This window comes from Gopherus evgoodei, chromosome 3, assembly GCF_007399415.2.
Source record: "Gopherus evgoodei ecotype Sinaloan lineage chromosome 3, rGopEvg1_v1.p, whole genome shotgun sequence".
NCBI classification, from domain to species: domain Eukaryota; kingdom Metazoa; phylum Chordata; order Testudines; family Testudinidae; genus Gopherus; species Gopherus evgoodei.
The window spans coordinates 44,464,014-44,482,212 of record NC_044324.1 but is presented as its reverse complement, the minus strand read 5'-3'; the positions used below and the strand labels follow the sequence as shown (position 1 = coordinate 44,482,212).

The 18,199-nt window shown below is 46.1% G+C and overlaps 1 protein-coding gene and 1 non-coding gene across 2 annotated transcripts; both read left to right on the top strand.

Annotated features, from left to right (window-relative positions):
* The first annotated feature begins 5,212 nt into the window (after nt 1–5,212).
* On the top strand, nt 5,213–17,016 carry RPS7 (ribosomal protein S7). The gene is made up of 7 exons (XM_030555487.1): nt 5,213–5,290; nt 5,980–6,061; nt 6,535–6,606; nt 9,228–9,371; nt 12,160–12,224; nt 15,177–15,327; nt 16,900–17,016. The coding sequence occupies exons 2-7, from the start codon at nt 5,987–5,989 to the stop codon at nt 16,975–16,977; spliced, it is 585 nt and encodes a 194-aa protein (XP_030411347.1). The 5' UTR covers nt 5,213–5,290; nt 5,980–5,986; the 3' UTR covers nt 16,978–17,016.
* LOC115649548 lies at nt 16,588–16,797 on the top strand. The gene has a single exon (XR_003999861.1). It is a non-coding gene; the product is annotated as a small nucleolar RNA SNORA73 family (small nucleolar RNA).
* Nucleotides 17,017–18,199: the final 1,183 nt, after the last annotated feature.

Genomic DNA, 18,199 nt, shown 5'->3' with positions numbered 1-18,199 from the left:
CAGCCCCCCATCAGTGCCTCTCCCAGTGCCTCCCACTCACTGGCAGCCCCACTGCTCAGCACCTCTCCTGATCAGCTGTTTTGTGGTGTGCAGGAGGCTGGTGGGGAGGGGGGAGTGAGGACATGGCAGGCTCAAGGGAAGGGGCAGAGTGGAGACAGGGCCTGTGGCAGAGCCAGGGGTTGAGCAGTGAACACCCCTCAGCACATTGGAAAGTTGGCACTTGTAGCTCCAGCCCCGGAGTCAGTGCCTATACAAGGAGCTGCATATTAACTTCTGAAGAGCTGTGTGTGGCTCCGGAGCCACCGGTTGGCCATCCCATATCTATATAGTTAGCCAAAAAACTTCATGTAAGTTGTCTACTGAAAGCCTATATCTTACTGATCATCATAATACTTGCAAAATGTATGGACGGATAATATGTAAGGAGTTAAGTGAAATGTTGTTGTTAAGGTCTGTGGTGGGGCTGGTCACCAAAAGATGAGAAACAAACATCTCTTGTCTGAAAGAAGGCTATCTATTTGTCTGGCTACATGGAAATTGAATATTGTATGGTTCACAATAGACACCAATTTACAGTCTGAGCCTAATGCTAATGAAGGTATTGTAAGAACTTCCAGAAAGGGAATTTACCAAAGAATTAAACCAGGAGGAAGGAGCCCTCTTTACAAGATAAGATGATGGATTTTTGGACTATAACTGTAGGTACAGAGCTACACTCTGCATCCTTTACTGAGGGGACAGGCTGAGAGAATGTCTTGTTTCACGACTATAAAAAGATCACAGCCTACCAGGCTGAAAAGCACTGGTGAGAAATACTAAGTTCTAGAATGCATATTATAATTTTATATGTAGTTAGTTTCCAATATTTCCATCAACATGTTGCTGCTTGACTCTATTGTTGGGGGCTTATTCCTTCACCCTCTCACTTCCCTGGTCCTTCTCACATGAACAGAGAGCAACAATACCTGAAATCTAAAGGTGCAAACAATTCAATATTTGTTGGGGTGAACTTACAGCAAGCATGATTCTAGTTTTCTTCCTTAGTGTCCCCCTTCCCAGCTCTGACACCACAGAGCCTTGCCTGTGTCCCTGTTCCTGTTCCCATCTCTTATTCCCATTTTCCCCTTTAGCAAGACATGACTTTAGTTTTCCCCCATCCCCAGTACCTTGTTCCCATTTCTGTCCCCCCCCCCCCGTTACTTCCTGATTGACTGCAGACTATATGGTAAAACCTGAGTTTTGCTTAGCTATACTTTAACCAATCATTTTACTGAAATTTAACTAACCAATCCTAATATTGTAACATGGTTATTTAACCAATTATATTCCACCACCTTCATTGCTTTACACCCAACAAAATTAATTATACAGCAAACAGAAACAATTACAGAACCAGACAGAAACCATGCAAATAAACATACAAAACAATACAGAAGTGAGGATTTCACAACTACATCTATACAGATATAAGTGTTTTCCAGCTGTGTCTATTGATAAGTGAGTTCTTGCCAGACAGGATGCTATCAACATCTTCTAGGTTCTACCCTTTCTCTAGAGGTGATAGGACTATCAGGACAGGATTGTATTCCTAATAGCCCAATAGCACCGTATTTCAATGTGACTAGTTTGGAATGTGAGGATGTGACCATACACTTCCCAGCTTATGGCTGCCTTTGCTGCTTAGCCGAAGAACCAGGCTTTCCGACTGTCACAGCAAAAGAAGGCCGTTACACAGACAGTGATTTTTGATTCTTTCTTTTATACCTCTATAACTAGCTAAGTGATAAGAATACACCTAAATTCTTAAAGCGTAGGCCTTTGCAGACAAGTCTGAATATCTATATCCTAACATCTATTAGATATGTGTATAATAAAAACAAGAAGTACATTTAAGCACTATGTGTGGAGAAGAGTGATCCTGAGGTGTACTGCAGGCGATGGGGTTCCAGATCCAGGGCAGCCCGTCATTCCCTTAGCAGAGGGGCAGGCATACCAGCACCTTGGCATGCTGACAGGTTTCTGTGCCTGGGAGACACCTGATGACACCATCCAGACGATTGACACCTCTCTGCTGGCACTGTGGCAGAAGATAAATGCCCTGAACACCTTCCTGGTCCCCTGCATCTCATTCGTCCTAAGGGGATCTGTGATGGGCAAAGATGTCCCTCAACAAGGCAGACAAGATTGTCTGGCAGCTGGTGAAGAAGTGGCTGTTCCTTCCCCAGATAGTCAGCAACGAGCGGGTCTACATAACCCACAGGCATGGCAGCGCCAACATCCCCCGCATGGGCAACCTGTGTGAGGTTGCTGTGATCACCCACGCCTTCCACCTGCTGACATGTCCTGACGCCACAGTAAGGAACATTGCGGCAAACGCCCTGTGTGACGTGAAAAGAATGGATCAGCAGAGCCCCCTCCAACCAAGACATCGCCACCTTCCTGTGCGGCTCCCTGGATGGTGAATTCGGACGGGATAGGTGTGACATCACTTCACTGTGGTCCCGTGCTTGCAACGCCATGGGTTGCTTAGGGAAGCGCGTTGGCTGCTGCTGGGAGTGGTGAAAGGAGTGCCAGGAGCTGGGAGTCCTGGTGCTGCAGATCAAGTCCGACAACAACACCATTGTCACCCTGAGCACCAGGCCATGCTGGAGAAGACCCTGAAAGCCACCGTCCACTCACTGTACATGGAAACCCTGAAGCATAAACCGGACCAGGGTAAAGCCTTCAAGTTGACCAGCAAGTGGGACACCAGCAACCACTTCCTCACCGGGAGCAGCTTCACCCGTTTTGCCAACTGGCGGTTCATCCACTGTGCCCAGGTCAACTGCATCTCACTCAATGGCGCCATCCTCCCTGGGAACCGAGACAAGCATTGCAGGAAGTGCAGCTACTCCAGTGAGACCCTGCCCCACGTCCTGTGCAGCTGCAAGACCCACTCCAGAGCCTGGCAGCTGTGCCACAATACCATCCAGAAGCACCGTGCCTTGGGGAGGTCACCGTGAACTGTGCCATCCCTGGTACCGACAGCCAGCTGCGACTTGACGTCCTCATCATTGATGAGGCCCAGAAAAAGATCATCCTCGTTGATGTCATGGTCTCCTTTGAAAACAGGACCCTGGCCTTTTGTGAAGCCCAAGCTCATAAGATGGAAAAGTACGCTTCCTGGCTGACACCCTGACGGCTACAAGGTGCAGATGGATGCCCTGATCGTTGGAGGTCTGGGTGCCAGGGCCACCCAGAGGATTCAGGGGGCCTGGGGCAAAGCAGGGGAGCTGCGGCGCTTGTACTCACCCAGTAGTGGTCCGAGTCTTTGGCGACATTTCAATGGCGGGGGACCCTTCAGTCGCTCTGCACCTTCGGCAGCACTGAAGGGCCCCCTGCTGCTGAAGACCTGGACCGCTGCTGGGCCAGGGCTCGCAGGGCCCCTGCGGGGTCTGGGGGAAATTGCCCTACTTGCCCTCGCCTCTGGAGTGCCCTGCTGGGTGCCCAGGACCCCTGCAACGAGTGTGTGCTGCAGACCTGTGGATTGGTCGACACTACGCACCGCTCATGCAGCACCTCATGGTCTCAGACACCATCCGATGGTCCAGGGACATCTACACCAAACACATCACCAGCCACCAACAGCACCAGGAAGTGTGAGCCAGAGCAACATCGTGCATCGACTACAAGAAAGAGACTGAGAAACTTTTTCCATTTGGATCATTTGAACTGGAACCATAAATCTCACTGAACATTAAATCTCAGCAAATGAGGGTCAATCCATCCTCATCGTCATATGGACTCATTATACTCCACAGCTGAACATAGTCATTATATGAACAACATACCGTCATATCTCAATGTCTGTACTTTGACTCGTTTAACCTTTTACCCCCAGTCGGGGATACTGCAGATTATATATTCCTTGTGCCATCTGATTTTTAAACCAAACTTTGCACTCTTTGATAATCTATGTTATTCCCGTTCACTTTTTTTTCTAAACATCTTAATAAAAATTTTAATTCCTTGGGGGGTAGTGGATCTGTGAATCTGTGAGTGTCTAGTGGAACTGGTTTTGGATAGCTTAGATGGATGCTCAGAGTGCATTTTTATAATGAGGGGGAGTGCTGAGAGCCATTGAAGCAAACTGTAAACCCAGTATATGATGGAAGCCAGGGAGTGTGACATCACCCCCCACACCTCTAGTTTTAGCATTTATGGCTCAGGGTTTGGTGTACACGTATTGTTAATCTGTAAAGAGCTAGGGCTAGCTTCTGGAGGCTTGGAAGGCAGTGGCTTGTGTTGTCAGAGGTTGGTGGCGTTGGGGAACTGACACACAGCAGGCACAGACAAGGCTGAGAGCAGATTGTAGGGAAGTGCCACACAACCATGGGTATTATCACACTTTCCCACCAGGGGTGGCTCTAGGCATTTTGCCAAACAAGCACGGCAGGCATGCCTGTGGGAGGTCCACCAAAGCCGTGGGACCAGCGGACTCTCCGCAGGCACGCTGCTGAAGGCAGCCTGCCTGCCGTCCTCACGGCAACTAGTAGAGCGCCCTCAGTGGCTTGCCACCCCAAGCACACGCTTGGCGTGCTGGTGCCTGGAGCCGCTCGTTTCCCACCCCTCAGTCCTCTAACCACTGAGCTATAGGTTATCTTATTGGGGTGGGTCCTTTAGTCTTCACCCCCCCCCCCCCGAAGTTGTTCCACTGTGGATTAAATCAAGTCATTGAATGAAAGACCGACTCTGTAGCTTCTTGGTTAGAGCACTTATCTGGGAAGTGGGAGACCCAGGATTCAGTTTCCCTGCTCCAATAACTTTATATACGATTTATTCACAGTGGAAAAGCTGTAAGAACTTTGCACACCAGGAGCATGAAACGGGCTTGAATTAACATAAAATTATAGAAGAAATTTAAATCTGCTCAAGGGCCAAAAAAGGAACATAGCACAGGAGCGGCAGGGCCATGGCAGCCCCACAGGGCCACCTGCATACGGAAAAGATGAGCCTTCTTGCCCAAACATAGTTCCATGGCAAGTCGACTGCGCATGCGGCATCCTCTGTTCCATAGCTTCATCCTGGAGCCACGGACCGGCTATGGCAACACTAGTCAGAGCCCATGCCCATAGCTGAATTCCCCTGTTCGGCTTCACGCTCGCGGAAGTGGCTCGGGACGCTATAGGCCGGACTGCCGCTCTTCCGGGTTTGGCTTCAGGTCTGTGTGGGTGGGGCGAGTCCTTCCCGGGCAGGGATCTGAGCGGTTCTCGCGAGAGCTCTCCCTCTTCCTAGGCCGGCGCTGACAGAGGTAGGAGCTTGAGGCCGCCGCCGCGGCGTCGCGTTTTACCCGCTGTCCCCGCAATACCGCGCCGAACGGGCACCAGGCCCTCCGGCCGGAGGAGTCGGTTGGGGATGCGTCCGATTAGCGGCCTCCCGCGGCCCGATGGCCCCCCAGGGCACCCGGCTCCGCGGAGCCTGTCTCCTCCGGGCAGAGCTGGGGCCTCCGTCCGGGCTCGGGGGGGCGGCTGTGGGGCTTCTGAGCCGGGGGCCCCTGGCCAGGCCCGGGATCAGTGCGGCTGTTCCGTACAGATGCCGCCTCAGTGAATGATGGGCTCAGCGTGTGGGCTCCTGCCGGGCTCGGGCAGCGGGGGAAGGGAGTAGCCCCCGACCCGTGCCCCTCGAAGAGGCCGTGGCCCTGCAGCGCGGCTTGGGCAGGACGCTGCTGGTCCTGGTGCGGACCTGAGGAGAGGCTGCTTCTGTCCGGAGCCTGTTCCCAGAGAAGTCTGACCTGTGACTCCACTGCTCGCTTTCCCCGTGTGACCGCTTTGAACTGTGCGCGGTTTGCGAAGCGTCTCACCTCTTCTCTCAGGTCTGACACACACGGATGAAGGGCCTAAAATCTCTGCCGTGTCCAACTAACAGAAAGCCCTTGGCTCTGCGTTGTGGCTAGTAGTCATGTGTCTGCTGACAACTGAGATGTTTCTGTTTGGGTTGTAGAAAGGCCATGTTCAGTTCTAGCGCGAAGATTGTGAAGCCCAATGGTGAGAAGCCAGATGAATTCGAGTCTGGTATTTCCCAGGTATGTCCTTACCTCCACTGTCACCTAATAATTTGAACTAAAAAAACGAATGGAAGCACAGGTATAGTTGTAGCATCTTTCAAAACTGGCCTTTTGATTCAAAACTGAAGTTAAACTTCCCAAATAACTCTGTTTCCTTAGGAATTGCAGATTTTTTTTTTTTTTGCTTCATATTCTGCTTCTGATGGCAACAGATGCCTTATGCTTCAGAGGGAAATGTAAGAACTAGCCAATCTTGCAGTGAATGATGTATCCATTTTGGGTGGTGAGGGTTAAGGTGTTTGTTCCTGATCCCATGGATCAGTTTTTGCCTGGAAAAAATTTATACGGCTCGTTTTATAACAGATGATTGCTTAGTGTTTAGCAAACTAGTGCATGTACATAAATGCATCAGAAAGTAAATTGATATAAGAGAAAAGGCAACTTAAAATTGTCAGTAATCAGAATTTGTTCTCATTAATTCTTCTCTGTAGGCTCTCCTGGAGTTGGAGATGAACTCTGACTTAAAAGCTCAGCTGAGAGAGTTGAACATCACAGCAGCTAAGGTAGGTTTAAAAAAAACTTGCACTCCCTCCAAAAAAGGTTACTGACTTTGTTGCCAACTGACAATTCAATATGTTGGTGTATGCCATGTGACAAGTGGTCAAAAAGTTTGAACTAAAGATTAATGGAAGATTTCATGAGATAGTCTTGCTGAATACTGTTGTGACTTAATGGGAGGAGGCATACTTCAAGCTTTGTAACCCTGTTTATTGGAGCTGACTGCTGTAGCTTTTTATTTTTTTATTTAAAATACAGTTCTAGTCTGAAAAGTGACTCTAAAATATGTCATTAGAGCTTCCACAATTCTGACTCCAGATAAACGGATCAAATTTAATAAGTATAAAACCTATTTCTGACTTCCCAGACCAAGTCTGCAGGACTGGATCTGAAAATCCAAATGGCTCCTTGCTTGCTTTACTAACACTGAAATTGCAATTTGAGAATCTTCATCGATGAAATGCAGACTAGAATTGTCTTATTTCTATAGAACAGCCCTGGGATGTCTAACATATGTCGTATAATATTCATGTCATTATTAAAAAAAAAAAAATAAACCACCAACTTGGACTATATAAAATGGGAGTAGATCAAGATACCAGTCTCACATAGTCACAGAGTAAGTGTCAGCTCTTCAAAGTTTAGTTTTTAGTCTAGGATGTGATTGTGACAATGGCATGAGGCCTGTATTTTAAAACAAACAAACAAAAAAAACACTTCAAAACAAAATTTATTCAAATTACGAATTCTTTTGCCCACCCCACACTGCAAATCTGAGATTCAAAGGTGATCTTCGTACATAAGCAATAATAAAGCTTATGCAAATTCTTGCTGCCCTAATCGGTGCAGATTTGTTAGCGTCTATACAGATATATTGACTGGAATTCAGTAAACAAATCTGAAGTTGCAAACTGAATTGTGGACTTTAGGCAAGTGGCTGTGGTGTGCACACTGACTTCTAATGGGGTCTGAATCTGTCTCAAGAAGCTTGCTCTTGGAAAGTGCAGTACTAGTGCCAAGAGGGCTGTTCCTAATGAGATAAGAGGAGCTATTGTTGAACAGATTTTGAAACACTGAGGACACAATGCATTTTAGTAAATCCAACATGGCAACCAGTGAGGTGGGTCTCCTAGGGCTCTACTCAAGTGGCTTTTGGGAGCCTAGCTCTAAGACAGAGATGGGGAACCTTTCTGTCAGTGACCATTGACCCACAGAAAAAAATTAGTGCAGGCCACACAGTGGAGGGAGAGGCTTAGGGTGGGGTCAGAAATGAGGGGTTCAGGGTAGGAGGGGGTGGGGATGAGGGGTTTGTGGTGCAGGAGGGGGCTCCACGCTGGGGCAAAGAGGTTTGGAGTGCGGGAGTGGGCTCAGGACTGGAGTAGGGAGTTGGGGTGTGGGTAGGATTGTGGGGTTTTCAGAAAGAGTTAGGATGCTGGAGGGGGTTGGGGTGTGGGAGAAGATGCAGGGTGCAGGCTCTGGGGGGAGGCTGGGGTAGCTATGCTGGGATGCAGGCTCAGGCTGGGTGGCACTTACCTCAGGAGGCTCTCAGTTGACGGGGCTAAGGCAGGCTCCCTGGCTCTGCGCCGCTCCTGGAAGTTGCCGGCATGTCCCTAGGCTGAGGCACGGCCAGACAGCTCTATGCGTTGGAGATGGAGCTCAGGACAGGGTCAGCGCACAGAGCTTCCCTGAATGCACCTGTGCCTAGGGGCTGCAGGGACATACCAGTCGCTTCCGGGAGCTGTGCCAAGCCCACCAGACTTCTAATGGCCTGGCAACTCTAGGCACCTCCCGTCCCCACCCCTCCATCGCAAGGGGCTGAGCTAGTGCCTCCAGCTCGAGCCCCACGGGGCAGGTGGGGGGGGAAGGGTATCATTGAGGCTCGGGGCTTTCAGCAGGTGGCACAGATTTGCTGCAGGCTGGTTGAAATTAGGCAGTGGGCTCAATCCATCCCACTGTAGGTTTCCCACCACTGCTCTAAGGAGTAATGACCTGAAGTCCCATTCTATGATGTTGGAGGATAAGCTTGTGCCCAGCAATAAGGCTGGTGAGGGAAGCATCAACTTCTTAGTACTTGATTGCATACTGGGGAGATAAACCATTCAGTACACACTCATGTTACCGTGCTTATAAAAGTATTTGGAGAGATACAAAGTACTATTGAAGTAGCAGTGTGGATCTTGGCAAATCAATAGATGTGATTGACTAAGCTACCTTTAATATTTGTATGAAGATCTTGTGTGGAAGATGGTTAGTGGAAGGTGTTTAGGCGATCAACCTGTTTGTGTTGATTTTTACCCTTCATGTACGACAGGGGTAACATTACTTTATTTGAAACTTCATCTCAATATCAGCCCCATGCAATTCTGTTGCACTGCAGACCAATTCAATCTACTTACTGATGTCTGCTTGTGTGATTCTCCTGTTTGAAAGGGTCCATGAATCTGAATTGTAATTGTGACAGTTCCATGACGTATAGGGATACTAGCCTAATGGGTTAAAAGGCTGGTCGTTTCATGCAGCAATTCACAATTGCAACAAAATCCATTGCAGCAAAGCTTGCATGAGAACTGCCATTTATTATGTTTAATGGATTTCGTCTTAAGTGTCTATTTGTCTTCTGTCTTAGGAAATTGAAGTAGGGGGTGGTAGAAAAGCAATCATAATCTTTGTACCAGTTCCTCAGCTGAAATCTTTCCAGAAGATCCAGGTCCGACTAGTTCGTGAGCTGGAGAAAAAATTCAGCGGCAAGCATGTGGTGTTCATTGCTCAGGTAAATAGTTGATTATATTGTGGTTTATCACTGTGTGTGGCATATTGGTACTGTGAACCTGTTGGGATTGGAGAGGTAAACGTATCGAATGTGAGGTTTTTTTGTTCTAGCTGTAGTAGTTCAAATACCTTTCTAGACACTGTCAGTGTGGCTGCACATAAGTCCCAACAGCTTGCATGAGTTTACTTTACTTTAATCAGTAGAGAAAAACTATATAGGATGGTTGAACCATACTCTGAAAAGGAGAAATAACATGTAACTGGAGTAGAGTCCTAGAGGTAATGAAACTTAAGCAGGAAAAATGTAAGCATAGTATTTTTGCACACTGCAGCAGGGATAGGCAACCTATGGCATGTGTGCCAAAGGTGGCACGTGAGCCGATTTTCAGTGGCACACACACTGCCTCGGTCCTAGCATTTTAAGTGAAGCTTCTTAAACATTTTAAAAACCTTATTTACTCTACATACAACAATAGTTTAGTTATATATTGTAGACTTTTAGAAAGAGACCTTCTAAAAACATTAAAATGTATTACTGGCACACGAAACCTTAAATTAGAGTGAATAAATGACTCAGCACACCACTTCTGAAAGGTTGCCGACCCCTGTTCTGCAGTGAAAGTAGACTAAAAGTAAGGTTTAATACAAGTGGTTGGGAGAGGGGGAGTTTTATTTGCTGTCCTTGAAGTGAAAAGGAAGAACCTAAATCTTAGTCTGGCTGGAATACTGTTAATTTCAGATGGGGCAATGCTAGTGAGATCTGACTTCCTTTACTCTTAACACCTCCCCCACCCCCATGTTTAAGCCAAGAAAAACTTTTTGAAATGGGGAATATATGGATGGGAAGCTGGCATTAGGAAGAGCAAGATCTTGGAGTTATTACCATGAGGATAACTTTAAATGGATTCATGTGTGTTTTCTTAATAGTTATGAAGGCTACCCTTCAGCTATGAAGGGAAGAAGAGGTCCATTATTTTTGTATTGTGGTTTAAAAGGATCAAAATACCTTAACTGAATTCATGTGTGACTGGGTATATTCTGCAAAATGAAATGCCTCTGCTAATCCTCTACTTTAAACATTGGGCTCTCATACTCATTAGACAAAGCTATCATTAGACTCAAACTATCACGTAACACAATAACACATGTATAACACCGTTAAGTATTGAAATCTTTAATGGTATAAAAAGGGTGACATGTTTTAAAGGAATATAACAAATCATACCACTGTTTGTGGAGTACTTTAGAACATTTGTCTTCAGTGGTAGTGGCTTGGCGTTAGCAAGCATGACAGTTCTGGATACTGCAATATTGGAGCCAAGGCTCAGAAGGCTTGTCTTCGCTATGGAGGTAAGTCAACCTAAGTTATGTTACTCTAGCTACGTGAACATGCTACTCCATCAACATAACTTAAGTTGACTTACCCCGGTCTTCACTGCATTGCATCGATGGGAGACTCTCTCTAGTCAACTTCCCTTGCTCTTCTTGGAGAGCTGGAGTACTGGGCTCGACCAGAGAGCGTTCTGCCGTCAATTTAGCAGGTCTTTCTTCACTAGACCCACTAAATCAATCCCTGCTGAATTGATTGCAGCAGCAGTGATCTCCCCATAGTGAAGATTAGCCCTAGAACTCCTACCTTCCTGGTTAAACAATGAAACTTCTCACAACATAAGACAAGCTTGCCTATGATGAGTTGCACTGGCTTAACTAAAGGGATGTTTTATGCTGATTTTTTTTTTTTAAACTGGTGTAGACTTCTGTGTGGACAGTCTAACTTAAGAATCCTTTTAAGCTCAACGAAAATCCATTAAAACTATTAAGCTAAACCAGTGTTTCCCAAACTTGGGACGCCACTTGTTTAGGGAAAGCCCCTGGCAGGCCGGGCCAATTTGTTTACCTGCCACGTCCGCAGGTCCGGCTGAGCACGGCTCCCACTGGCCATGGTTTGCTGCTTCAGGCCAATGGGAGCTGTTGAAAGCGGCATGGGCTGAGGGACATGCTGGCCACTGCTTCCAGCAGCTCCCATTGGCCTGGAGTGGTGAACTGCAGCCAGTGGGAGCCATGCTCGGCCGGACCTGCAGACGTGGCAGGTAAACAAATTGGCCCAGCCTGTCAGGGGCGTTCCCTAAACAAGCGGCGTCCCAAGTTTGGGAAACATTGACCTAAACCAAAGTAACCCACTTTTAAACTAACATAATGTGTCCACATGGACAGTCTGCACAAGGTTAACAAAATCAGTGTAAGTATCCCTTTATTCAAACTTTTACAACTTCCTCATGTAGACATAGCATAGGTGTCCAAAGAACTGACACCAGGAGCAGATTAATAACAATCTCAAGAATAATCTAGCGGGGAAATCACAGTGGGCAAAACTCCCTGGAAGTGTTCTTTAGCAACTATTTCTAGAAAAGATTCTCTCCCCTTTTTCCCCCGCTTCCCCATGTGGGTGAAATATTATCTTTGTATTTAACAAAGCTAAAAGCTAATTCTTCTCCCCAAACCTTTCCTTCTTCCCAATGAACATATTGGGCATGAGAATTTAAGTTTGAGGCTTCAGCATTGCACTACAGAAATTGACTTATCATAAAGCTCAACTTCTATAATTAGGGTGTGATTTGGGGTATTCCTTGAGCATTCCTTGATGTTATGTGGAAACAACTGTGGGACTTCTGCAGGAGAATGGTAACCCTTGAAAGGATGTCATATTTATGACTTCAAATCTGAACGTCTCTTATTCTGAGGATGTTGACTAAATGTTTCATGAGGCTTGTTATCACTTTGTTTCACAGAGAAGGATTTTGCCCAAACCAACAAGGAAAAGCCGTACAAAAAACAAGCAAAAGCGTCCCAGGAGGTAAATAAATCTTATGTTGTTGAAGTGTGTGCCATTCCTCTTATGTGACTGGCATGAATGCCATTTTGATCATATGTAAAGGATCTGAGAGAGATCACAAAGCAAATACACTGGGACACTGGCTCAGCAAAGACTCTTCCTTTTGGCATGTAAGGCTAAGGTATGAATAGTGCCCTTTATCATCCCATACTTCCTTGCATCTTCAATATTCAGGTTGATTCCCTTAAAAAATCAATCCCTCAATGTGTTTCAGAAACTTTACTACTGTCACTTTCTAATCTGGCAGTTCTAGAATGGCTGTGAGATAGCAGTGAGGACTATGTTCTACCACATTGGCTTAGTTGTCAATTCTGAGATTTTGATGTATTTTTAAGTGCTTGATTTGCCTAGTTTCTGGCCTTACCTGGAAACTGACAGTGCATTCTGAATATGTTATACACATTTTCCCAATCTTTCCATCTACATCCAGCAGTCTTTTTCCAGTAGTTGTTCTCAAAATATTTGCCAAAAGCAATTAATTACAAATAACTAACTTCTGTTTTTTGGTCTGCCCAGCCACGGTCCTTAAGATTGTTTTCTGAGATGCCCACAATGAGGCAATGTATGTAAACTGAGTAACTTAAGTGGGTTGGGTTGGGTTCCTGTCCCAATAACTTGTAATGCTAGCCTTGGAACAGATGAACATCCAGGGAATGGACACTAACTCTTCATCTGTACTGCAGAGAATTCAGTCCAGGAATTACATGCTAGCTAAGTTCTCTCTAAGCTGCGTGGCTGTGCAGCAGGATATCAAGGGCCACGCAGGTGGGAAGAGGCATCCTTGCTCCTTCCCCTGGGGCAGACTGCTTCCCAGACCTCTCATCCCCAGCTCCACCCCAGAGCCTGCACCCCCAGCTGGAGTCCTCACCTCCCCGGAACCCAAACCCTCTATCCCAGTCCTGAGCCCCCTCCAGAGTCCTCACTCCCCATACCCCAGCCCTGAGCCCCCTCCCAAATTCTGAACCCTTTGGTCCCAGCCTCACCACACACCATCTCTGTATTGGTGCACATACACCTCTACCCCGATATAACGCGACCCAATAGAACACAGGTTTGCATACAACATGGTAAAGCTCTGACATGCCACTCTGAGCAGTGTGTTAAGGGTGTTGGGCCAGGCCATGGCTGAGGGGTTTGATAAGGGGCAGAAGGTCTCGAGCGGTCAGGGGCTCCCCCCTCCCCAGAGTCGGGGATAGAAGCTGTAGGAGGGCACTTTTGGGGACCCCACAGTCCCAGAGTGGCCTGGGGGATTAACGGGGGGCCGGGAGAAGCCCACTCTGTTTCCCTTGCCCCTGGTTTCAGCCGTGTCACTTGGGGGAAGGGATTCCCGCCCCCCCTGCACTCACCAGCGGAAGCAGAGCAGCCCGGCCTCAGCCCGCTCCACTCTGCCAGCTCCCAGCCGTGGCGCTCCGCTTCCTGCCACAGGTGAGTACAGGGGGCGTCCTTTCCCCAACCTCCCTGCACTCGCTGGCAGGAAGCGGAGCGCTGTGGCTGGGAGCTGGCAGGGTGGAGCAGACTGGGGCCGAGCAGCAGCGGTTGTTGGAAGCGGAGCAGATGAGTGTCTGTCAGGGCGCTGGGAGGGGCGGATAGGGGCTGGGCTCCTGGGGGTGATTAGGGATGGTGGTCTATGGAGGGGAAGGTTAGGGAACTGGGGGAGGGGAGGGGAGGCAAAGCAAGTCCGATATAACGTGGTCTCACCTATAACGCGGTGAGTGTGTGGTTTTTTTTTTTTATTTTAAACTGACTTTTTCCACCCCGAGTCAGAATTTAATCACTCAAAAATAGTGTCGTTGGCTCTCTATGTTCAAATCTAAGCAACAGTTTGCTTCTGTTAAACATTTTTCTCTTGCTAGTTGTTCTGATTGAAATTGTGGACGGTCTATGTTCACTGAGTAATTTGCACTTCGTGTTGGTTTCATTCTGGGATACAATCAGTTTCACTGTAATTGTAATGTCAAGGATAATTTATACATTGATTTTGGAATATATGTAAATGGGTATTCAAAGAACTTCATAGGACACTTAATGGAATTTTTTGTGGTCTAAGATGTAGAGAGAACTCTATCAGACACTGCAGCAATAGGGCTGTATCGGGGGGTACTTGCATTATAATTCCTTTAAAACTGCAGATGATGTTCTACAGCTCCTGCTAGATATGAGTCTGTTGTCCATTACAGAATCATTTCTAACACTTCAAGTAGGGCATTGGAGGGGAATAACCCAATATTTTTGCTAAAATGACCAATTGGCACATCTTAACTTAATGCAGTAAATACTCTTAAGTAGTATCACTCAAATTCTTCATATGAGGAAGTATTGGTCACACTTACAGGTGGTACTGTATATAAACGTGATAACTTATATAAATATAACTTGCTTACACTTAATAGTCAAGCATCGATAGAAATAGTAAAGTCTCAGATATGACTTTTCTCTACAGACTGCTCAGTTTTATTTTGTACTGCCATGTTTCTGGCTCCTGGAATAGCTTCTGAGATGAATTGTGGCATGGTCACAACTAACTTGTTGATATGGTGGTAATTCATGTTAACAGTTTATTTATCCGCCCGTACATTCCTTTATCCCAGGAATTGTGGTAGTATCTCGTCGGCAGATTATAGGGGAAGTATGTTTTATACTTGTCAGACTAAACTTGCCAACCCCTTGAAGGTTTAAAACTTGGGGTCAGAACCCCTCAGCGGCATGCGAGGTTATTACATAGGGGGTCGCAAGCTGTCAGCCTCCACCTCAACCCTGCTCTGCATCCAGCATTTATAATGGTGTTCAATATATAAAAAAGTGTTTTTTAATTTATAAGAGGGGATTGCACTCAGGGGCTTGCTGTGTGAAAAGGGTCACCAGTGCAAAAGTTTGAGAGTGACTGGTTTAATTCATTAAAATATTGCATTTCAGCCGTACACTTACTGCAGTGCATGATGCCATTCTCGAAGATCTGGTCTTCCCTAGTGAAATTGTGGGCAAGAGAATCCGCGTGAAACTAGATGGCAGCAGACTCATAAAGGTCCATTTGGACAAAGCACAACAGAATAATGTTGAACACAAGGTAAGGAACTAACTTTATACTCTTCTCTGTAACACAAGGGTTGTGATGAGTCATAAAGCTGAGTGTAAAACTCAAAACTGCTGCAGTGGCAAGGGTGTGAGAACTATGCTCTGATTTTTAATTACATTTTGGACTAAGGAGATGCTAATAGAAGGTTTAAAATCAAACTTTAGTTTGACTGCTCTTGATTGCTTTACACTCTTGGCTAGCTGATTTGTGGTGACCTTTTTCCTACTTGCTCCCTTAGTATGAGTGGTAGAAGATGGGCTTTTTATTTAGAATTAAAGACTTAATCTTCAAAGCCAAGGTACATAATGGGGTGGGGAGGCAACATAGCTGTGTGGCTCATTTTCAGCTGCCTTGTGGATTGAACAGCTCTGAAAGTCTGAGTCTGTTCTGGCAAATCTATATGATTGATTAATGGGTTGAGTCTTAATGTTCTGCAGAACATTATCATCTCCCACATAAAGAATTCTGGGAAGTAATTGCTGTATGGAAGAATTGTCTGTCTATTTAGTATTTCACTTAGTCTAATTTTTTCAGGAAATGTGGCTTGATTAGTGCTGGTACATAACCAGGGCCGGCTCCAGGCACCAGCCAAGCAAGCTTGTGCTTGGGGTGGCAGATTCTAAGGGGTGGCATTCCATCCAATCCCAGGGCAGCATGGCTGCCCTTTTTTTTTTTTTTTTTTGCTGCTCTGGCTGCCCTGTAGGGGGCGATGGTGCAGAGGAGGGGGAGCATCCTGCTGGGAGTGGGCTGCACGCTCCGTCTGCCCCAGCCGGTGCCAGGTCTGTAGCAAGCCCGGCAGCCCGCGTCCTTCCCTCCCTGCCAACCAGAGCGGCACAGAGCCCTCCCGGCACGCGGCGCGGTGGGAGGAGCTGAGTGGTGAGTGCCTTGGCTGAAGGAAGCCCTGGCTGCCCTCCCATATCTCTTCTTCCCCCTCCCCCTTGCTAGCCAGGGCACGCACTCCACTCCCCGAACACGTCTGCAGCGCAGGGAGTCCCATTAGCTGAAAGTTTGCACCTTGGCTTCAGCCACCCCGCAGACTTTTTTTTTCTTTTTTTGGTGGCGGCAATGAAAGAGAAACAGCGGTCCTGTACCTAACTTAAAGAAAACTTGTTTAAAATGAGTGGGAAGCCTATCCTTTCCTGTTTAATATAGGATTTCTTAGCAATAACTTAAACTATCCAAATCAAACTTGGAGTAACATAATTTTGAATGCTAGACTAAATTAGTTCTTGAATGCATCTGACATCTTCACCAATTTGGTCGTCCATTGAGGTTACTAGTGGCTCTGTCCAAGTGGTATATGAGAGCATAGCTCTAAGTGCAGTGGTGTACAATCCCCTTCCAATGTCGAAGAGCAAGCCTGTCTCTGGTTCTAGAGCTGACAAGGACAGCATCCTATATATTTTTATAACCTCTTAGTCTCTAGACAAGTACTGAGGAGAAACTTTGCAGGGTGCAACTTGAAACATACTATAGTATATCTGAACTGTACAGTAGAACATGCAGCTTTTATAAAACCCATTTAAAGTAAACTAATACTGTTAAACTTGACTTTCTTTCCAGGTGGAAACATTTTCTGGTGTCTACAAGAAGCTCACTGGCAAAGATGTTGTTTTTGAGTTCCCAGAATTCCAGCTGTAAAGTGCAAGAATGCCTGAATAAACTGTTTAATTGTTCATATCTTAAGCGATTTCATTAAACTAAACACTTTTTTTAAAATACACTACAGAAGGAGGAAGTAGCTGACGTAGGTGACTGGTAATAGCTTGGCTATGGAACCTACTAGTTTAACTGAGTTGCATGTATTAAAGTAGGTAAGAACTCATGTCACCAGTACCTAATGGTAATTAGGTAAGAGACTTCATTTTCTAGGGGACATGTCCATATCCTAAATCACACAGACAGCCTTGATAGGAAAGTAAACTAAACAGGCCTAAATAATAATCCCTTCTCTGAGGATGAATTGGTCTGGCAAGGTTGTGCGCGAAACCTTAAACTCCTGAGTTTTGTGTTTATTTAAGAAACTCAGGTAGAATGGAAACCTACAATTCCCAAGGTTGGTGGGAACATTAACCTACATAATAAATACAAGTATGATATGATACAAGCTTTAGATGTGACAGCCTAGTATGGGGCGGAGGCAGACAAAATTCCACTTGCTTATGGCCACAGTTCTTAAACACCCATTTCAAAGGTCACAAGGCAGAAATTTAAGCAGTGTTCTTCTCTGCAGATTAAGCTGTCTTTGCTGTAAATTGCAAAACTACTACTAATGGGAGAACATCGAACTACAATGCAGGTTTTGTCAGTCCACAGGTTCTAGCTCTACTCTTGCAAGTCTGTAGGATATCAAAATAGATGAATATGGGTTTCTAGTTGCTTCACAGCTGGAGGGTTTTGCTAGACCCTGGGGAGGTGCCAGTGGGATTTGTTTGAAGTGGCGTGGGGAAGCCTACCTTGTTTACCTCAACAGCTTGAGACATTGCTGATACTTCTGAAAGACAGGTGGGGCGCCTCTGAAGTGGGTGACTTTTAAAAGTCTACAAGCAAATCTAAGGCATAGAGTGACACTCCCAGTATGTATCTATCTTCCTGTGGTGTGAGGACTCCCAGTTGAAGTCACTGGGAATCTTGAGTTCCTAGCTAAGCAAGACTTCACTAAATACTAGGGCTGACAAGCGATTTTAAAAAATTGTGTGATTAAACAATAATAGAATACCATTTATTTAAATATTTTGGATGTTTTCTACATTTTAAAATACATTGATTTCAGTTATAACACCAAATACAAAGTGTACAGTGCTCAGTTTATATTTGATTACAAATATTTACACTGTAAAAAAACAAGAGATCTTTCAGTTGC